Source organism: Fusarium pseudograminearum, chromosome 1 (genome assembly GCF_000303195.2).
Source record: "Fusarium pseudograminearum CS3096 chromosome 1, whole genome shotgun sequence".
Lineage (NCBI taxonomy): Eukaryota > Fungi > Ascomycota > Sordariomycetes > Hypocreales > Nectriaceae > Fusarium > Fusarium pseudograminearum.
The window spans coordinates 2,654,790-2,676,105 of NC_031951.1; the positions used below are offsets into that span (position 1 = coordinate 2,654,790).

General features: G+C 47.8%; 6 protein-coding genes across 6 annotated transcripts, besides 3 other annotated features; 1 reads left to right on the top strand and 5 right to left on the bottom strand.

Moving 5' to 3' along the window:
- Nucleotides 1-1,044: 1,044 nt before the first annotated feature.
- Nucleotides 1,045-1,077: a microsatellite.
- Nucleotides 1,078-1,387: 310 nt separating this feature from the next.
- Nucleotides 1,388-1,421: a microsatellite.
- A 3,668-nt stretch (nucleotides 1,422-5,089) lies between these two features.
- FPSE_11620 (uncharacterized protein) lies at nucleotides 5,090-5,341 on the bottom strand (the record flags this gene model as incomplete). Its single annotated transcript, XM_009264737.1, has 2 exons — nucleotides 5,090-5,185; nucleotides 5,243-5,341. The coding sequence occupies 2 exons, from the start codon at nucleotides 5,339-5,341 to the stop codon at nucleotides 5,090-5,092; spliced, it is 195 nt and encodes a 64-aa protein (XP_009263012.1).
- Nucleotides 5,342-5,495: 154 nt separating this feature from the next.
- Nucleotides 5,496-5,522: a microsatellite.
- Nucleotides 5,523-6,607: 1,085 nt separating this feature from the next.
- On the bottom strand, nucleotides 6,608-7,018 carry FPSE_11621 (uncharacterized protein; the record flags this gene model as incomplete). The annotated part of the gene is made up of 1 exon (XM_009264738.1): nucleotides 6,608-7,018. One exon carries the CDS (start codon nucleotides 7,016-7,018, stop codon nucleotides 6,608-6,610), a length of 411 nt encoding a protein of 136 aa, XP_009263013.1.
- Nucleotides 7,019-7,558: 540 nt separating this feature from the next.
- Nucleotides 7,559-10,856, bottom strand: FPSE_11622 (uncharacterized protein; the record flags this gene model as incomplete). Its single annotated transcript, XM_009264739.1, has 2 exons — nucleotides 7,559-10,795; nucleotides 10,848-10,856. The coding sequence occupies 2 exons, from the start codon at nucleotides 10,854-10,856 to the stop codon at nucleotides 7,559-7,561; spliced, it is 3,246 nt and encodes a 1,081-aa protein (XP_009263014.1).
- Nucleotides 10,857-11,464: 608 nt separating this feature from the next.
- FPSE_11623 (uncharacterized protein) lies at nucleotides 11,465-12,496 on the bottom strand (the record flags this gene model as incomplete). The annotated part of the gene is made up of 1 exon (XM_009264740.1): nucleotides 11,465-12,496. The coding sequence occupies one exon, from the start codon at nucleotides 12,494-12,496 to the stop codon at nucleotides 11,465-11,467; it is 1,032 nt and encodes a 343-aa protein (XP_009263015.1).
- A 2,750-nt stretch (nucleotides 12,497-15,246) lies between these two features.
- On the bottom strand, nucleotides 15,247-17,444 carry FPSE_11624 (uncharacterized protein; the record flags this gene model as incomplete). The annotated part of the gene is made up of 9 exons (XM_009264741.1): nucleotides 15,247-15,585; nucleotides 15,633-15,855; nucleotides 15,920-16,020; nucleotides 16,075-16,177; nucleotides 16,224-16,473; nucleotides 16,535-16,601; nucleotides 16,648-16,692; nucleotides 16,750-17,326; nucleotides 17,386-17,444. 9 exons carry the CDS (start codon nucleotides 17,442-17,444, stop codon nucleotides 15,247-15,249), a joined length of 1,764 nt encoding a protein of 587 aa, XP_009263016.1.
- A 642-nt stretch (nucleotides 17,445-18,086) lies between these two features.
- On the top strand, nucleotides 18,087-19,480 carry FPSE_11625 (uncharacterized protein; the record flags this gene model as incomplete). The annotated part of the gene is made up of 2 exons (XM_009264742.1): nucleotides 18,087-18,942; nucleotides 18,999-19,480. 2 exons carry the CDS (start codon nucleotides 18,087-18,089, stop codon nucleotides 19,478-19,480), a joined length of 1,338 nt encoding a protein of 445 aa, XP_009263017.1.
- Between the last annotated feature and the right edge of the window lie 1,836 nt (nucleotides 19,481-21,316).

Genomic DNA, 21,316 nt, shown 5'->3' on the forward strand with positions numbered 1-21,316 from the left:
GAAACGCAACTGTGTATGGGTTAGCTGAGTAGTCCAACGGTGAAACGAGCGTCATGAAAAACAGCGAATAAGTGGCTCCCCTAAACTAAGAGGAAGAATGAAATACAGACAACGGCTGCCAAGAAGAGAGAGTGCATGAAAGGCGACCTGAGAAATGAGGCAAAATCCGGGTCAAAGCATGACCCAGATTAGCTGCAGATGCAGCAAGTGTGACTTACCAGAGATGGAGATCTCAAGTATATCTAAAGACTATGTCGTTACACGTGCCAAATTCTAGATCGTGAAAGCAGATAAAACGTAGGAAAGAGCACACCGATTCCGTGATCGGTGTCGGGAAGATGTAGCCTTGCCAAATTGCAATACTGATATAGTCGCAAATGTGTGGTTGCGATATACCGGTGCGGCGTGAGCCAAGGTGAATGAATGATTAGTTTGGTTGAAGGCGGCAGAATATCTAAACACCAGCGCGTCTAACCCCAGGCGCAAACAGAAGATTCAAATTGTCGGATAAGAATAAAGGGCGCAATTAGACACCCATTCGTGAGTGAAAGTTGTGTAATAACTGATATAGGCTGTAGCGACAAAGGAGACTCAATCTTGGCCCATTGTCAGCGGAAGAGCTCGAAAGCAGCGCGCAAAGTCCGGCACCAAGAGAGAGTAACGCGGGGTTAATGCTGCACCAGGGGCGGCGATGAGGCAAGAAACGCGGCAGCGGTGGCGAACAGTTAGTGATCACACGGCCTGTATCGTGACTCCCAAATCGAAGCTTGCTTCGACCACTGCAGTCAACGAGAATGTGTTGAACAAGTTGGCTGAAGGTAGTTGATCGTGAGTTGGTGACGGGTGGGCACACACAAAGTGGGCAAGTCGAGTGAGGGAATGGGGGAAGAGCCCAAGAGAGTTTGCGGAATGCTGTCGGAAGGCGGGGGGAGAATGACAGCGGCGCGCTTCAAAGAGACAGTTGTGGATAAGAATGGTTTGGTGGAAGAGCGTGGCAGGAGGAGGGGATATGTCGCGTGTCGCGGAGCAGCGTTGCAGTGTGTCGTGCTGTGATGTGATGTTATGTGATGTGCTGTGTCGCGAACCGATAGCTGTTGTCGTTGTTGGTTTTTGCTGTTGGGCTTTTTGCGTTGCGATGCGATGCAATGCGCTGAGTGTTTAGGTTGTGTAGAGATGCGGTAACCACACGAGACCAGGTTCTAAGTGGTGCTGAAGAGAGTGCGCGGGCGGTATGAAACCTCAAGTTAATACTGCCGTTGCTTTTGCACCTAGTAGCAGGTACAAGGGTGGCGCGGAAGCTTTCAATGGAAAGCTCAGGCTGTAATTAGGTAGGCGGCGCAGCAGGGGAGGGGTTCCTTTTAGCTGTGAGCGCGCCGTAGACTGTGTCGCAGAGCAGAACAAAGCCGAGCAGAGCAGATCAGGAGGGAAATTGATCTGGAGTCGCAATGACCCTTTATGATGAATGAGAGGGTGGATCGAAGAGGAAGTTGTGGAGGGTACCGAAGTGGGGAGAGCCTCAGAGTAACAAGAGCCTGGACTGATGTGATCTTCTGATCAGGGGACGGGACTGGGAACTGGGACTAGAACTGGGCTGAGGGGTAGGCAAGTAGGCGAGCGAGGCAGGAGACTCTATGTCCCTAGTCCAATTGCCAGCCAAACCTGGAGAACGATGCGTTAGCGAATGCCCTAGAGCAAGGTACCGATACCTGACCGGGCAGAGCTTGCTTGCGGAAAGCTTGGGAGCATTGGTGGCTCGAGCAACGCAACGCAACGCAGACTAAAAGAAGAACTGGCTGGTTGTGTGCTTTGAGCAGAGCAGCAATCCTGCACAGTCAAGACATGAAAGGCCATACCTGAATTGGGGGATGGACCCGTTGCTAGATGAAGAGTATTTTGTTTGTTGCTGAGATAGAGTACGGCGGATGTGCAATGTACCAGTGTTGCAGCTGAGCAAGCTTTGTCTAGCGGAGGTCTCAGAGAGAAAGCGGTGGGGGCTTGACGATGATCTGGGGAGAGCTATCCGTAGAGATGCTAGCTTTGAGTTCGGTAGCTGATAGCTGAGCGGGCGATAAACTTCGTCACCTCGGCAGCCAGGCCGGTACCGGTAGAGCTGTGTGTAGGCAGTCGACGCTAGGGAACTTGGGCCGTACAGACGATGGCCACAAGGCTCTGTGAGCATGGGAAGATGGAAGAATAATTGAATTGCCAATGGGGGGAGAATAAAGATATTGATAAGTATTCTATTTTTCTTGTCTTTTTAAGAGAGAGGAAAAGAGGGGGGCGTTGCTCAAAAGATGGTGTCAGCCAAGTGGTGGTGATGGTGGTGAAAGCAACGAGCCTAAGGCAGCTCAGGAGAATGAATTGGCATGGTGGTCCAATGGAAGCAAGAACGGGAGCTGGGGTAAATGAACCATAAATTGGAAGGAGCATCAAGTCGAATTGCCTCTCCAATCAATGATGTTGGGTTACCTCGACTCAATTGTCACGGATGGTTGATCCTACGTACAATGCAACATTCGTATCGTGAGAAGGAGTCGCTTTCGTCATAAGATAATGGTAGGTTGAATTAGTTGGGTCTAGACCTGTCTACATTGTGCTGTATGGTATCAATAACACCTCAGCCTCTTCTATACAGTCCACCCATCATCATCCGATGCTCTTCTCCCGTTAAAGGTCAAACCTGGACCCTGAACAAAGGCAACAAGACGTTGAGTATGTGGTTGCAAATGATATAGATACCCCTGTGCTGTTAAGACAAGGAATAATGAGGCTTTTCTTGGAAAGATCCATTCATAATTTTAACAGGTCAAACAATTGCTTTTGGGCAACGTCTGTGAGTCTTAGCCGTTGCAGAAGGGTCCAAACTCCTCAGCCAAAGACCTGGTGTTATGACATATCAGGCCATTGGATTGGGCTCTTGCTGCGGCAATCGTCGATCAAGCATTGCTTATTCTCCGTAGGGTAGCCGACGTGGAAGCTACCTAAGCTCGTGATGTGTTGCAGAGTGAGTGCCAATATTGTTAAGCAGCTCCAGGCCTGTTGCATGCATCTAAGTAACCTCAACTCGCATGTGCGTGCGGGGAGAGAAGCGCCTCTGACGTGACGTGATGTTATCTTTGACACCTTTTTAGAGTAGTATTTTGGAGGCTAGGAGCAAGAGTGAGGCGACTTGGCAACGGCAGTGAATATATTGGAGTGTTATTGGATCTCAATTAATCTACAGGTAGTTCGCATACTCTGATAAAGTACCGAAGATAACATGTCTTGGGATAGAATATTGATAAGCAAGATATTGATGACTTGAATGTAAAGACTGACCCACGATACACATTGACCATAGGTTTGGTCTTAGCAGGCTTAGTGGGTTAGCTGTTGAGATGGTGTGCATGTCCCTATACTTACAGGGCTTGGTTCAAGTTAGTTGCAGTTACAGTGAAAGCGGATTGGCCGCTCCACACTTTGGTAATTGATGCTAGGATCCATTGCTAACACGGAGGCCCCGCCGACGCATCCCCGACCAACCCAAGGATTGAGATGCCAGAACATCCATGGATCGCATCAGGTGAATACAATAAAAGCAAAGCCCAGCGTTGCAATGTGAATTCAAAAAGGGACAATTGCAGCATCCGAGACATGTACTGCATATGGGTAGAGAATAAAAGAATTGGGGAACACCTACCCGGTATTGCACTGAGAAATAGTGTTAGTGTTGTACTGTGCCCCCTCAAACTCAATGCCTCACTGACAAGTAGCATCGTCATGGCTTGCCCCTCGTGACCATCCATTCAAGGGACTTCCGGATCAAGATCGACTCGAACTTGGCTTACTTTTGTTAGGTAGGTAGTCTGGGGCAGTGTATCAGGAAGGTTGGCCACTAGAAATACAAGGGACGAAATCAGTAAGTCAGTTTGTGCCACTTGGGCCGGACTTTTAGGTTATTTGTTTCTTTTCTGTTACACAAAACTTTACTATGGATTCTAATCCCCTTACTCGAGCTTTTTAGAGATCAGTGTCTCGGTACATCGAGTGGTAACAGTTCCTCTCGGCCAGTCTATGTGGAATAATGACAGTGTATCAATTACACTTGTGCCACCTTTACTCCACACTCCGGTGTCTTTTCTAATAGGTATACCAGAACAATATGCTTAAAAAAACAAGATGGAGGCGATACCAGTTAATTTATTTTAAGTGCAAAGCCTTTAGCCCTTTTTCTTCGAGGCCACTTCACTGCGTGTACCAAAATCTCCTTCAGTCTCGCGCGTTGACTACCTTTCTTCACCTGTGAACTGGAGACTATCCGAATGAGCTGGCGGGCGAGTGTCTTTTCGTGAGGCAGGGGCTGAAATTTTGGTGGAAGCCTCAGAGTTACAGAACAGATAACCGCCGGGAGTATAAGCGAAGAAACCAATGAGTAAGTTTATGCTATCTCAGACCGGGCATTTGTGTTGTTTGTTTCTGTACCTGATGCTTAGATATTGGCTTTTAGGTTCTCTACCACCTGTAAGCGGGCCGCGATCAGTACCAATTGGTTTTAGACGTCACAAGCTGATGTTGATGCCGTTGATCTTGATCTTGATCTTAACTATCACGGATTTCCGAGCCTCGAAAAGTAACGTGAGCAGTAGTAAATCAGAAAGCTTGAATAACATGACAGTTACATGAAGCCCGTTCAGTACGTGAACGCAGTTGGGAGTCATTTCACATTGAGCTTAAATTCTGTCTGATGTTAGACTAACTCTCCAGAAACCATTCCTTCCATACTACACTGCGTACTTTGTGTAGCTAGGTTCAGTACTTCATCATAAGTAATCTTATAACATGGCCCGTCCGTCTCCCTGTGTTGAGTGGTAACCAGTTCCTCCTCAAGTCGGTTCAATGAGACAATTCGATCAGATTGTCCTGTCTTTCAACGACACCCGAGAAAAGACCGTATGTAAAACCTGCCTCTGCAGGTTGAGTCGGGTTCTCTCTTGACTCGTTGCTGTCATTCAGTTGTAGGAAATGTATGTATGGATGTAATCCAGTGCTGTTTTTATCATAACGTCGTAAAGTCTTGTGTGTGTGTGTGTGTGTAAAGATCGTGGGCTTATCAGCCAACCGAAACGACCACATCGCCCTTGCATCTTCCATAGGAGCAACACTCGGAGGCATCCATTTCGCCACTGAGGATGGCATCGATCTTGGACTATGATGCTCGGTTAGCTTGGGAGTGTCTTTACGTTTCTTGACACCATATGCTTACCTGAGGGCATGGTCCAGTTGGCGAGATGGAAGACAAAGAAGCGATAGGCGAGGCAGCGACCACGGCAGCCGAGGTAAGAACGAGAGTGAGCCACTTCATGATGCTAGTGGTGATGGGTAGGTAGTGACAGTAATCGTGGTGGTAGTAAGGATAAGAAAAGTTGTTTCAACACCTCGCTGCTTGCAGGGTCGAGTAAAAGAATGTTGCCCGGTAAAAGAGTGACTATTTGTAGAAATGAATGACAATGGTTTGAAGAGAGAGAGAGAAAGAGAGGGAAAGATGGTGGGCGTAAAAAAGCTGAAAGAAAAGGAAGAAAAAGGAAGAAACGAGCTCTGGCCCGATTTATACGCCCGTCATATAAATTGCTCAAAATTTCAAGGGACACTGAATGTTTGCAAACAGCCAAAGCTCCAAGCTTGCAGGCGGCAGTGGAGAAGACAAGGTGAGGAGGTGTAACTTGTCAGCCCGCATCCGGCTCTTCTTGTCCGTCAAAGAGAGATACCAAGTTTTTTAATTCAAGGTCGTTCCATCAACATTCCTGTTAAATTCCCACTTCCATTTTCGCTTGAAGAGTCGGCTCTTGAATCACTCGCACTAATGCAGGTACGATAAGGAAAGGGCCCACTTGCGTAGGTCATATTCCGGGGGTCACAATCAGTGATGGAACCTTGTAAATGGATTTTTTTTGACTGATGCTGCCATTTCTCAACTGCCGACACACATGCTCTCTCTATTTCGATGTATCACCGTTTGTGAACAACCACAAATATTACTCTATTGTCAATGACAGAAAATATGCTGGCATTTCCAAAGACTCGGTCCGAGACATGAATCAAGAGAAACAAATCAAAGACATACATGTTCGAGAACCACAGGTTTCAGTTCACCTATCCTTGCTAATAAGACATGTAACAATCGATATAATAAGCGGGAATTCCTTAGTGGTTGGGCTGCCAGAGCCTCTGTTTCTTGTCAGACTCAGCCCTACGCTTACTCGATTTGAATTGCAGTTGCTTGGCTGGTGCTTCACCACGAAACATCTCTATAATAGCGCCATTATGTATCTGCCTGGACAAATCTGTTTCGATGATGGCATTGCATACCTGTATGCTGTCACTTCAAAATATCGGCTGTCATTTGCCGATCTCGACCGTTGGACAATCTCATGAAAAATGCAAGGGACTTTAATTGCTACAGATCAAGAAATATCTTGGCATTTCTCAATAGCTCCACTTCTATTCAAGCTTGGACTCTTCCATTCCCACAAAGACACAACCACGTTTCTCTATTGTCTCAAACACCATCAACAGGAATGGTAGTTATCGTCGGGTACAACATATCTAGCCAGCCTTGGCTTCCGTCCAGCTACTCTCCCCCGTCCAAAGAGTCACGACGATAGTTCTTAGAAAGCCCAACAGTCGAATCGCCCACATAGCCTCTCACTGAATCGTCAGGGGTGTTCTTTAACGAGGATCGGTTGTTGTAGTGCGATGCCAAGAGCCACACGTCAAAGAGTCCATCGTAACAGGCCTGCTTTGCCGACGCCGCAAAGGCTTCCTTTGTGTTTTTCGATTGAAGTTGCAATCTCTGCACTTGAGATGTGCCGTTGTTATACGTATCGTCGGTAGATGGTTTCTGATATTCGACCCGGTCCGCGGTCTGTACTGTACTTTGGAGTCGAGACTTTGTGTGATATAGACTTGTTTGGCTGAGTGTTGGTATCTGTGCCACTCTAAGCGTAGAGCCGAGCAGTGGGGATTTGATGAGGCGGAACATCTTGAATAGGGACTGACTGAGTGGTAAGATGGACAGTTATGCAAAGATCCGATGCAGCGTTGATCAAGACTCGAATTTGATGAACAGAAGCACAGCCAAGTATACAAGGTATAGTAGCAATGTGACGATAATAGGTATTCCAAGTATTGGTTATAAATAATATCTGGACTCAAAGTTAAAACCATGCCATATCAAAGTCTGATAAGGCCATACATGTCTCTGTAGTCCATCTTGTTGGATATCATACACATGATCACCATCAAGGTTTGATCTCGACGCCTATCTATATCTACTAAGACGACAATTGGATTATTCTATAATCACCCACGTGATGAATCATTGGATCTTCTATCCAAACGCCTCATCCTTTATCTGGTCACGGACACTGAGAGGAGACAGCTGATAGCGTAGTTGAACAAGGTGTAAATTCTACCATCTAACATTCCAAAAACCAAACATACAGGTACTTTTCCATGTAATCAAATACTCTCACATGACATCTAATCAAACTCCAACCCCCAAAAACGCCGAAATCACCCTTTACCACGACCAGACCTCCGCACCCACTCCACCAAGCACAACCTTGAGCTTCTCGCCATCAGCGCCCCCGTTATCCCCCACGATAGCGATGTCGCCGGGATCAGCAACACCACTGTAGGCATCAGCTACCAGTTTCACATTGCCCGGTTTCACACTCCAGACCTTGACGCGCTGGTCGTTGCTGACAGTAATGCCAACCGTTTCTACCCCGCGTCGTACCAGCACAAGGCCGTTGATCGCTGCTGCATGGGCTTTGCGTACTATTCCACGGCTTGAGGTTGTGTACCTGCGGTTACCCGCCTCTTTTGACATGGCGACAAGTGTCGTGACACCAAGACCGTTGTCATCGCCACCTGTCATGACTAAAAAGCCTTCAGGTGTTGAGTGGAGGTCCAGACACTTGATGCTGTTCTGATGTACTGGAGCCACTTGGACAAGCACATGACTAGAAACGTCATCCTCATCAAAGCTTACTTCCCAAGTCGTCAAATGTCCGTCCGTAGAAGCTGTAAGTGCCGAAAGCCCCGTTTCGTCCACCCCGAGATGGCGAACCTGTGTCAAACAGGCTCCCGTGTACGACATGCGGGCCAAGAGGTGGAAACCCTTTCCTGGTGTGTATCGGTATGTTTTCAAGGTCGAGTTGGACAGTATCATGGTGATGATGATATTTCCGTGGGCGTCCTTGCAAGCGTCAAAATCCATGATTCGAAGGTCCGCAGCAGGGCTCTTGTCTTCAAGAATGCCTTCGCACATGATGCCGAGTCCTTTGTACTGCGAGTCTAGTCTTCGTACCGACCACACAAAGAACTCTTCAAAGCCGGCACTGCTGAGAAGATAGTCGTCTCCGACCCAGTGAATCTTTTGCAGACCTGAAATATGTAGCTTGGTGGAAGCGACGCATCGCAAACCACCACTATCCTTCTGCCTGAACTGCTGGACTTCATATTCCCAGATACGTACCGTTGTGTCTTCAGCACCAGTCGCGACATATCGTCCATTTGCGCTCAGGCCTCGAATCTCTCTACCGTGTGTTCCATACCTGAGCGGTCGGTGCACCGGCGTGTGCTGCGAGAAGACGTAAAGTTTGCTAACCCTTGTGTACCCGAAACGAACTTTGTTGTGATCAACAGGGTCATGTGCAATAGTAAATGTCCGATGAGCACCTCCACAGTCAATTGAAACAATCTCTTCCCGTCGGGTTTCGTTCCAGACGATAAAGTTCTTGCTCTTGAAGCCGTACAAGATCAATTCGGGAGATGCGCCTTGCGTGAACCAGCCTCCTTCTATGTCAGCACCAGAAGGGGCAGCGACTTCATGCTGAAGGTGTAACCGAATTTCCTCGCCGAAATCTTCAATTTCATAGATCCTGTACTTTGTGTCTCGACTTGTCGCCAAGAAGTACAAGGGAGCCTCTTGTCCTTCCGTGGTAGGCAGAGGCACCAGGCCTGTAATAGCATCGCGTGTGTTGAATCTAAAATCCAGGATGGGACGGAACTCGTTGCCAGTCTGTCTCAGTATTGAAAGGAAGCCGTGGCGTGATCCAATGGCGATCAAGTCACTCCTGAAGCGAGCGGCAGAAATGGCAACAAATCTTCTATCAATGCCGCGGATATCTGCCGTTGCTACAGCAGTTCCTGTGCGCCAGTCAATCGAGAAGTATTGGGAGTCTGAAGTTCCGTGCAAGTGAACAATGAGTTCAGTAGGCCCTTCCCCAGTAGTCGACAAGATCGAGATGTTGAAAATCTTGCCAGGCACAGAGCCAATAAGTGTAACTCCTTGCGCTTCAGAGAAGTAGTATAACTTGCCGCTGGTCGTTCCCAGGATAGCAGCTCCATTACCAATCGTCTTGAGTGTATAACACGATTGAAACTCGACGTTCATATGCTCTTGGAGTTCGATTTCTTTCCAATCGAGGTTTGGTCGGAAAACGCCCACGAGGAGTCGTCCCCAATTTGTCGTTACCAGAACCCGATCATCAGAGATAAAGTCATACCGGCTAAATATCTCCCGTGCACGAAGTGGCTTCAACTCGCGAAGGTCCGACAAACTAGTCGCGACATCTTGGAAATCAAGCCCAGTTAGCTCACTTGTCGATGTCAATTTCGAAGATGCCAAAGAGGCAGGTTGCATGATGAGCGATATCTTGCTGTCAGCTCCGCCAGTCGCAATAAGTGTTTGGTCTCCTCGGTTTACTACAGCGTGTGCCCAGAGATGCTTGCCATCGTGTACAGCATATGCCTCGATATGCTTCAGGGACCCAGATACGTTCTCGGGCGAGATGTTGATGTTCAATTGCCATCGTTGGGCAGTCGAGTCCTCTCCAAAGGAGTAGAGGGACATTGGGGTTTTTGGAAGTGTCTGGCCTTCTGCCAGGGCAGCAAACTTGATACCCCAGATTCTCGACAAGTGGCCCATGATTGTCGCAATAGGCCGTAGTTCCTCTGCCCTAGGTCCATCGTCCAAACCTGCTTTTGACCCAAAACCAGTTTCTCGTGGCGCAGAAAAATCGTGCTTCTTCTCGTGCACTCCGTCTTGTCCTGTAATGTTCCAGATTCTCACAGTACGGTCGTCACTGCAGCTGGCAATCAGTCTCAAGGTCGACCCATCTTCACAGGGGAGCTCCTCTGAAATGTCAACACCGAAAATGGATCCTTCATGTCCGTTGAGAATAGCAAGAAGCTCAGATCGACTCTCTGAGATGTGGCAACGCCATACCAAGATCTCACCAAAGATGGTACCTCCAGCCATGAGAACTGAGTCTTGATCCAACCATTTCAATCTCGCAGCGTAGAGAATTGGTCGCGAAGGTGAGACAACAGCGCCAACAACCGGAGCATCATCACCGCTTAAGTGAAGGTGAACAACCTCGTTATGGGCCGTTGCAAGAACCGCAGAACAGTCATCATACGGTGACGGCGCAACATCGTAGACCCAATCTGGAGCAGCAGTCTTGTTCACCACAACTTGGCCATCCGCAGCATCAATGAGACCTTCAATGTTGGAGACAACCGCGATCTGCGCAGCACCCCAGGCCAGGACCCTCCCATTGCTAAGTAGACGAATTCCATGGATAGGTTGTGCTGAAAAGACGCGGACGCTGCCTACACGGACAACATGGCCGGGCTGCAGATCATAGACAGTCAAATGGGTGTCCTCGCCAGCGACAAGATATTCTGCATCGCGGAAGAATGCGAGTGAAGTGATAGGACCCTGGAAAAATTCCCGGTCAAGGCGTGACTGAATGCATGTGAGCTCATGATAGCGGGGGAGGGGCAGCGCAATAACTCACCTCTGGCATGGCCACAAATTTTATAGGACAAAAAGAAAAATTGTAACAAACGCTCACTAATATTCCCAAGGCATGCGAGGTTTCATTTAGACTCTCGCCGTTACTAAAATTGGTTAAAACGGAGGAGGGGAGTTGAAGTCTTGTATGAATGAGGTTTTGTGTGGGTTCAGTTCAGTCAGCCATGAGCGAAATTTTTTGGACTGGTTCTAGTAATTGCTCATCAACGACCCATAACGAATGAAGCATTCACTTTATTGGCCTAACAATCGCCAAAGAACGACATAGACGAGATGTTTAAGTGCATTGTATGAATTTGTTTTTAACGAAAAAGGGCGTATAAGATCAAGCTACGAATGTTTGTCCCATTGCCCAACCAAAAAGAATAACTTTGGGTATCATGCCATTCCGTGGCATCTTCCCCATCACCAATATCTCCTAACGTCCATTGCCTTGCTATACACATAAACAAAAAATGAGTTCCTTCATGACTGCGTTGTAGCAAACAATATACTGTCACTGAATCCCAAACCCAGTACCAAAACGCCATTAATGCAATCATCAAGTGTTAACTAAAAAACTTAAAGAATCATATCGTGAGAGCTACCCGCGTACCTAGTTTAGGCACGGTGAGAGTAGGGCTCGTAGGCGAGATCGGAACGGGCAGTGCCGCTAGGGTAGCGAGGAGCACCGTACTGAGATTGGGCCTGGTTGTGGTTGTAGTAGCCGGATTGCATCTCGTGGTCGTCGCTGAGAGGAGCGTAAGAGCCGTGCTTGTTGCCAGCACCACCGAGGAGCTTCTCGCCGTCAGATCGGCGGTTGTTCTTCTTCTTGTCACTTCGGCTCTCGGGCTTGCAGCAGCAGATGGTGAACATCCAGAAGAGACCAGCGGCGAGGGCAAATGCGGCGGAAATAGCGACGCAGGCAAAGAATCGGCCGTTGATGTGACCCTTGACACCATAGAACTTGGCAGAGGCCTCGACAGCGCCGACAACGGTACCAGCTAGGACACCTGAGAGAACAACAGAGCCAATAACGAGAGTAGTGGCGATACCAGCAACAATCCAGGTCAAGCAGGAGACGATACGAGAGCAGTTGGTGAAGATTCCAAGAATAATCTCAGCAGCGAGAGCAATAAAGGCAGCAATGTAAACGACTTGTGTCCACTTGGTGGCAGTCCTGAAAGCCTTGAGAGCGCTCTGGATCTCATCGGGGAGCTGAATAGCAATGTTCTTGTTGGTACCAACGAGAGTAGAGGTGTTGAGAGACTTGCTGGCCCAGTCAAACTCAGGCTTCTCGCACTTTCGCTTGCCATCCTTGTCGATCTTGCAGAAACCCCAGAGGTTGATGTCGTAGTACTTGTCGAGACCGAGCATCTTGGCGGTGATGTTATCCTTGACGGGGGCACCATCCTCGGCGCGGGTCACGAGCTGGGGCACATCGCGAGTGTTGAATTTAAAGTCCTTGAGGCCGAGGTTATCGACGATGTTGTCGACATCGGCGGGGCTGATGCTGAGATCCTCAACATCGACTCGGAAGATGTAGAGAGACTTGTCGGCGACACCAGCGAGGGCACCGACGAGGAGGAAGATGATGGAGCCGATTGTAAGTGCGAACGGCAATAGCACGCAGAAAAAGCGACCGACACCCATTTTCGGTTATAGTTTGGTGTGTTTGTGTTTGTGTGTGTTGATTATGCGGTGGATGTTTAAAGTAAAACGTCTGTCGATATCGGAGGTCGAATCGGTATGACGTAAGTTGGCAGCGAACGAGTGCCGTTGTAAGCGAATGAGTCTATTCGAGTGAGTTTGACGAAACGCGACAGATGATATGACGCGAACGTAAGAAAAGGGAAGAGGTGAGATGATGAGATGAAACGAGATACAACAAAATCAGAGGGCGGAAGAGGACTGTGGTTTTATAAAAAGCTGAACCCAGGGCTGATGCTGGGCGTGAGCACTAGGACTAGGTACTTTTTAGTGATGCAGCCCCCGCCGTCCTACACAAGCAAAAGCAACAAGCAACAGCAGTGAGAAGAGGGGGTTGGATTGACGTGGAGGAGTGGAGTGGCGCAGCGAAGCCTACCCCGGACAGGCAAGATCCCACGCACGGCATAGTATTTCATGAGTATAGATACTGTCTTTACAGTCATGAATAGGTAGTATTGTACAGTGCCAATCAAAACTGCCTTGCCTTGGAGGCGTCGTGCTTACGACTCCAGCCCAAGCCCGGGTTCAGGTCGTTACAGCTTGAGGTCAGGTTCCCACTAAGAGTGTCACAGTGGAGCCCGCGTAGGGCGCTCAGCCACTCAAGCTTCGCTGCCTTTTGTTTTTGTTTCTCGACGAGAAGAGCTTGGCTTCTTTCAAGGCGCAGCTTATTCATTTGCTCCGATCACAGCTAGAAAATAAACAATCAAATGGTGCTTATGCACTGACCGACTTGAGCCAACAACAGGATAGGCCCTACGGAGAACGGACTACGGTACCTGAAGGTGAGCATCCATCTGCAAACTCTCTATGCCACGATCAGCACGACGATCATGCCATTGGCCCGGCAGCCGAACCATCAATAACTCTTAAATGGAAGAAGCCTTGATAGTTACAACAGACAGGGAGCTTCCGTTTCCGTTATACGATCCTCATGATGACATTGCTCCATAACAACAATCAACCGTCTTATTTTTTCAACGATAACTCACTGGCTCCGTACTGATTATGTCTCGACCCAATAGCATGGGTCTGACGATCCTTACATGAGTGGGAAAAAACACACGCAAGGACCCTGAACGTTTTGGTGCTGACGACACCTGCTAGGATTCTGATCCACCTCCACCACCTCCATTTTCATTTTTTCCTTCTTCTCCATTGATCAACGTGTGGGAGAGGGAGGAGACAAACAAAACGAACTGTCATCGACGTGGGACTGTGTTGTATTGTAACATGTCGACGCAATACAACGCATAGGACCAAAGTCAATATATTCACCGGTAGTCACACCAATTTTGAGTTCTTGTGCAAGATTGAGTTACCGCTATTACAGTCTACAAAGTAAACCGTAAAACGGCATGTGGGATGAAAAGGTAAAAAGGCTGCCCCCGTTGGATCTAAGTTGGGCTGCGGCTGACAGTCAAGGATGCTTCAAGTTCCTCCTCCACTGTCAGCATCCCATCCCACCTTGACCTCAACTTAGTAGTCCCACATCGTAAACCAGCGAGATGGATGACATGACATGTCCGCCATTTCTCTTCCACAATCGATCGCAACATCACACAGCCTTGAAAACCCAAGCGAAACGAGTAATATTTGTCGCGAAACACGTTCCTCTTCTCTTCCCCTGGCCTGACTAGCAGAGCAAAGCCTCACTCCATCTTAAAAGCACAGCCCGTTGCTAGTCTTGTCCCGGGTAGTTTCGAAATCTACTCTATCTAATTTTAGGTGTGCCGCGTTTTTTGCCTCGCTCAGCCCAGCCAAGACTGCCATTGCTTAGATCACCATACTGTAGATACCGACAACTGATCTCTCCCTGCACTGCCCTTTGAGCCTAGTTCATGCCGTTGACATTTACCGATATTCTTCTTTCAACGTACGTAGCATGTATACGTGTGCATTTTCTCAACGACAAACTCAATCTTTGATTCAATTTGCTCACATGGCCGCAAAGAGGTATACAAGCCGATATCTGTCTTGGCATTAACCTCTGGCATTTGAATTATTTCTCCGTACAAGGTCTTGCGAAAATGAAGCTGATGCATTTGTCAAGGAAATCAAAGTTTGAACGCTGCTGATTTGGGTTGTCATCTCAAAATCCAAAGTCCTTCTTCCATATGCAGCTAGTCTACTACTTCCAGTACCTCATATTGACTAATAAATAACCCACTCACTCCCTCTATTGACATGACCTTATCTGCTCGCGGACTCTTGCTAACAAATAAAGATTGTGTAAGACGCATCTTTGTACATTGATACGAAGGAAATGACAATAATAATTTCTTATGCAAGCAAAACACCTCAGTCTCTCTGTTGCTGATTCGTTTTTATGGTCAACATTGGCTTGGTTGTCCTCCAAGTGACATAGGGTATGAGCCAGAATGTAACACAAAATCTCAAGCACGATGAATGGATATTACCATCCGTCCAAGTAATGTGAATGATCTTCTGTGTGATGTCTATCCTTTAATCCATACATAAATCTTCAGCGGGTAGTTGTTCTCCTCGATGTATCTCAAAACCGCATAGAGAACCTAGTTTATCCCCATTAGTCTTGTCGTTGTTTCATACCACCCGAAGCACCTGGACCATACGTTCATAATGCTTGAAGAACTTCCTCCCAAAAAGAGACCATGATCTGACCCAAAAATGGGCAGCTCCTGACCCTACCCGTGGGCTTCAACGGGAGGCTGATCTCAGATAAACTGAACATCAACCTCTCGCCCAGCAACCTTTCGTCCTTTGAAGTAGACAGAGAAATTTATGATTCCATCTTTACAATCCATTTTGACCTGGTAACAAAGCTGTGGGAAGCTTTTACCCTCGTTATTAATGAATTTGGGAAGATACTTGGTGTGGATCTTCCGGTTCCATGAAATGTTGCACAATGATCGAATTGTATTGGTGCTGTCGTACCGTTTAGGAGGCGGGAAAGTCGTAGTACAGTAGACCGTAGTAGACACCTCAACTACGGAGTCTTCTTCCAGGCTTTTATATTCGTGATGAACCGACCTCTTCTCCGAAATATCATCGCCCTGTGAGGCAAATTAGCAATGAAATGCCACGAGACCATCTTGCTTACTTCTGTGAGAAACCATTGCATTTGGTTGCCGGCCTTCCAGCTGTTTTCCTTGCTGCACCAGACACGGTCCCTCTTCTTGTGCTTTCCATGAACGAAGCGTGAACGATGCCGGATGCCATAACTCATGCGAGCGATCCGTGATTCAACAACCATCCCGAGGCCGGATGAAGGATTGTGCCGCAGGAGCCCTCGGACAACAGCTCCACGACAGATAGCAGTCCATCTATGAGTTCGTGAGAAAATGAACTATGCTTGTATTTGTTTCTAGCCAAAGATTGAGTACTTACGGCTTACTTCCATTTGACTGCAGGATGGTGGATTGGAATCGTTCCCGAAGACGATTAAACAGATAGCGGCTGCGGCCAAAACCTCCCACGAGGATGATGTACTGGGTCACGATATCAGAAAGCCAACATGGAAGGGATATTCGTGGGTAACACACCTTCGGTGCCTTGTGATATTTGTCCTCAATAGCGTCGACCTGAAGGCGCACCAAGTCCTCGATTTTGGCAGCAATAGGAAAAAATGCGGACAGAATTTCATCACTGGAAGGTCAGTCAGATAACCTCTTCTTCTTGGGACGAACCTTACGAGGAAAATTCAAGTGTCTCGCGGCGCTTCAATCCGCTACTAAATGTATTGCTTCTGCAGCTGTCAGGCAGGTAAACTGGCCATGTCCGCTTTTGGTTCTCGAACTGGGGTTTGATACCGTGCTCCCATTCGTCATTGAGGAACTGCTTTTCCTCAAGCCTGTTGACCAACCACCAAGAGACGGCGGGTGTTTTCTCCTTGACAAGTTGCATGAAACCTTCATCAAGAAACACTCCGCCACAGAGATCACCTAATCGCATTCGAGTCAGTTGAAAGGTTACTTGTTGGATATATCAAGTTCGATAACCCACCATCACCCCTGACACATTCTTTCACAACAAATGGGTCGGTCGATTGGAAGACATAACTAATAAGATCCTTTACAATGTCAGCAGGACGTAGTTTAATCATCGACTCGACTTACAACCGTGCCACCTCCAGCATCACAGACAACAACGGTGTCGCCAGTCTATTCAGAATGTTAGCCACATAATGACAAAGGACGGATAAAATGTTACATCCTCACCTCGATGGTTGATCGTTTGCCCATGTCTTTGATAGCAGCAAGGGCAGCAGCTTCAGGCTCTGAAATGAATTGAAGCAAAGTAGTACCAGCAGGCCGCTCATCCAAGATACCAGACTGCTGAGCGGCTTGCTTCATTCTGTTTTGTGCATACGGTGGCCAAATAGCAGGCAGGGTGATGACAACCTGAAACTTGGATCGCTCGAGCAAGTCCGCACCTATGGCACGTCTGATGGATTCGACAGAATGATCCCATAGCTTACGCAGAAATAATGCGATGATTGCGATAGATCCCTTTTCTGCTCTACGCTGGAGACGACGGGCTTCCTGTATCTGAGTTGAAATGGCCATCTCGGTAGGGAGGTCAATGCTGTCAAGAAGTAGTAGCTTGAACCACTTGAGTGGTTCCTTGTCGAGAGGGATGCCGTAGCCCCATTTGATGTCGTGGCCATCCGCATCGAAATACAATTGAGTGGGTGCCTTCTCAACGTCTGAACAGTGGTTGAGCTCTGAGTCCCAACATGTGACGATTTCAATGTCATCAGGCTCTCTCGAGTGTGCCCATGAGACGCCAGAGAAGCTGTATGCACTGTAAGCATCCCACACAGGATAGGAGGTAAACACATATTGAAAACTTACGTAGTCCCAAAGTCAATACCGATCACTACGGTATCGTTCAGGGGTTGGTTTGCAGCCATCTTGCTCGAGCCGTGGTCGCAACAGCGGATGACAAGGAGAGTACCTAAGGTGGAGGGAAGGGAAAGGAAAGGGAAGAGAGAACCAAGAGTTGAGAAACAAAAGGGCAAATTAGAGTCGAGCTAGAAGATTCTAAGGGCTGATGCCTAGGAAGAAAATTTCCATTGCTAGCTCGCAGTGCTTGACAGTGTTTGGCAGCTGTTTGACAGACGAAAGGAGTTAATAGCAGCGCCGCGTAACGCTGCACCCCAAAGATTCGCAGGAATTTGGTGCAGCCAAAACTAAACACCTGCAACAACAAAGCAACCGGTCGGCTACTGGAGCTAGGTTCTGTTTCTAGAGAGCGTTATTTGCTCTCGTCGTAGGCTGTCCTTTGACCGCACAGGTGCCAACGCATCTCCTTTCTGCATCACTTCTTTTGAAGAAGCACTATCATATCTTGAACTGCAATTGTCCAGTTCTTATACTTTCCCCCTTCCCTCCTTTCCCACATATTCTCAGACTGATACACACACTGTCTACCTAATAACAGCTTTGTAAGTATTCGACGTTTTCCTGTTATCAGACACCGGCTTCGGAAAGTCACAAGTTACTAACAAGCCGAGGAAGCTTACTTATTTCGCATATCTCTCAAGGTGATCAGGATGGAGCCTCGGGGCAGGGTGGTCACTCGGCAGCAGAAGAGAATGCTTGATTTTCGTCGAGCTCTGTCTAACAAGCCTCCCGAGCACGTCAATCATCGTCCTGGATCTGGGCATCTCATCGACTTCAGCGGTTTCGAGGGCCCCTCAGTACGACAAAGCAATGCTCTTAGGAGAGGCAGTGAGACTCATATGACCTCCGCTTCCATGAAGGAGTTTCTCGCTGTCCAAAAGGCACAACTGGATGCTTTTCTACAGCAGTTTGGAGAACAGGCCGAGGCACAAAGGTCAGCTCTGGGACACATAATGGATCAGTTCGCTGGTATCGCCGCAAGCCTCGGCAGCACTGTTGCACACTGGCTTGGACACCCTGCCGCGCACCAACAAGCACACCTATACAAAGAACTTGAACTCGCTCATATGCGAGCTATCGATGCTGAAGGCCGATGCCAACAACTGGAAAAGGACCACCAGACTTTGCAGAAGCAGCTTGTGGAGGATGCCAAGGAGCGGGATGAGCTGCGAAAAGTGGCCGATCTTGCTAACTGGACAGGTGCAGCGAAGATATCAGACGATGTTATTCGAAGCCAGTGGAAGCAGCTTGACTACAACATTCGTGTCATGGCAAGAGCCCTGGCCAAATGTCAAACTAAACGCCCAACAGACGACTCTAACAAAAAGCGGTTCGAAAGTATCGTCACATCTTGGCCCGAACTGTTAGAAAATGATGACTACAAGGAATTCCTTCTCGCCGCTTACCTCTGGATTCTTGTTAATAAAGAAATCTTCTCAAATGGGGATGAATTTTGGGGTGGCGGTTTCGCCCGTGGTCTCAAACATTTACGACAGAATCTTGTCGGTAAGTGCTGATATTATAGTTCCTTAATACAAAATAGCTAACGAAATGTATGATAGAGCTTGCACCTGAGGCTGATGGACCTTTACGCTCAGAACCAACAATGAGACATGTTGCAAAATGGTCAGCCCAAGGCATCGCTCTCATCAGCCACTTCTATGGCCGTAATAAAAAGGCTCCCAAAAAGCAAGCTACCAATGCCTTGGGCAGGCTGAAACTATTCTGCAACATCGCTGCGGATACGTCAGGCACTGATTTCCTTCGGGAGATAAAGGGCATTATGAAAACTGCACTCGAACTCGATGAGATGTTAATGGGTTCCCTGGCTATTTGGTCGATTCAATGGCTGAGATCCGGACAATCAAAGAGTTTGCGATACGATGCAGATAAAATGGATGCTGTGGCATATGCCAATGAATTGTCGCCTAAGACTGCCGTTGTTCTCGCGATCTCGCCAATGCTTCTCAAGACGGGGAACGCCAATGGTTGCAACTACGACAGCGAGATGGTTCTCTGTAAAGCATCAGTGGTATGTGACTGAGCTATGACCTCTGATGGCCACTGGTCGATAATGAAGCAGACGAACGAGAGAGGATGCCTTTTGCCTTCAAGATTTATGGACAGAGACGAACACGTCCCCTTGGACTGGCTTAACAGGACAAGGCCTAGCACCCGATGTTTCTTGGAGGGAAGTTGGAGGGACAATATTTACAAGGTTTCGGGTCAGCTTATTTACAGCTGCGCTATACTTGATATTGCGTAAAATACTTGTGGTAATAAACTCGAGTTCCCCAGTTCTTAAAAAGTTGTTTGCTACATGGCGGTTGTATTATGGTTGTGAGATGTATTCGTAAACTCAATTCACATTTACACAAAAGAGGAATAGTGTATGCCAGACCGGCTGCGGCTGTAAGAACCACGCGAGGACGGGTTCGGTGAGAGGTGCACGAGGAATGGTCAGCTGTCACAGCACAAAGTCTGTGCAATGGTGGTACCGAGTATCCAACGTTAGGTAGCGAGCTACTGACGCACTACGAAGGCAAAAACGGCGGCCTCAAAATGAGGAATCGATGGGGGGATGTAATTCGATATGTCATTATGTTCTTGTCTGCAGTCATGGAAGAACAGTGGCAGGGAGGGGTTGAACATGTGCCTTTCTGGTCTACTTAGGTAGTCTTGGCTTTTTTTGCTATTAGATAGTCGGTAACTTAGTATAGGCAGTAACGGTCCTCGGGATAGAGCAAACTTGACTCTAACAGCCTGGGAAACGAAGTAGTTTGGCCACTTTGTGCCACCGTGAACGTGGTTTTGAGTTGGGGAGTCGCTGTAAATGACATGGATATGTGAAGTGATTCGAACTGAGTCCGAACGTTTGACCGAGTTTCTTGACTTGTTTCTCTGAGAAATGAATCGTGAATGGTCAAGACAAATTCAAGCTCTCGCACGTGCCAATCGGTTGTCTCCAAGCCTCCAGGGATGGATTGGATGTTACATATGAAGGCTCCATAAGTGGTCTAGGCATGTATGTAGTTATGTGCCATGATCTGTTGTCTCTGTATCGGTATCTATTTCTGTGTCTGTGTTTGATAGTCTGGAACGAATCTTTTGAGTCACTCAACCAGGTCCCAAGACCATGATTGACCATGATCGACCAAGCATTCCGTATATCCGTCCATATGACAATTTGGTGGAGGTCGAATGTCGACAAAATTTCCAACACATTTCTCTTACTCTTATCAAGGCTTGTCATTGCTTGGCTCGTTTACCTTGACACTCACACGTATCACCCAAGCCGAACTAATTGCTTCAAACCCCTGTCGTGTGCTCTATTTGCAGTCAACCCAACCCAACCTCGCACTACTGAAGCTCCCCTCTATTGGGCGCCGATCAACCACCCTGGACGAACGAGTCTTGGCTAGCAGGTGCTTGTCATCGGAGATTCGTTTCGGTCTTCCGTGTAGTATCCGTAGGTAGGTAGCTGTCTCATCACCATGTGACCCTAGCACTACGAATCTCGTAACCGTTGTTGAGGTCTTGTTCGATGAAGCTCTCGAGGCGTCAGCTTGACGTGGTCTTTTCCCTAACGATTCCCTTTATCTCTCTCTCTCTCTATCTTTAGCCTCAATTGGTCCAACAAAGAAAGAGAAAGCAACGAGGGGTGTGGAACCTTAATTGCCATAGCCTGAACCTGAGCCGCCACTTTTACTCGCTTCGCTTCGACCTTTCCGGTTCCGCTAATAACACTCTCTACTGGCCTGGACGTTGCTACTGTAGTGGACTGTGAGCTTCTCGACCGGCCTCAACTCAACTTATCTCACCTTATTTACCTTGGGTTTCCTTGCTCTGGGCTTGTCTTGGCTTTTCTTGGGGTAGGAGC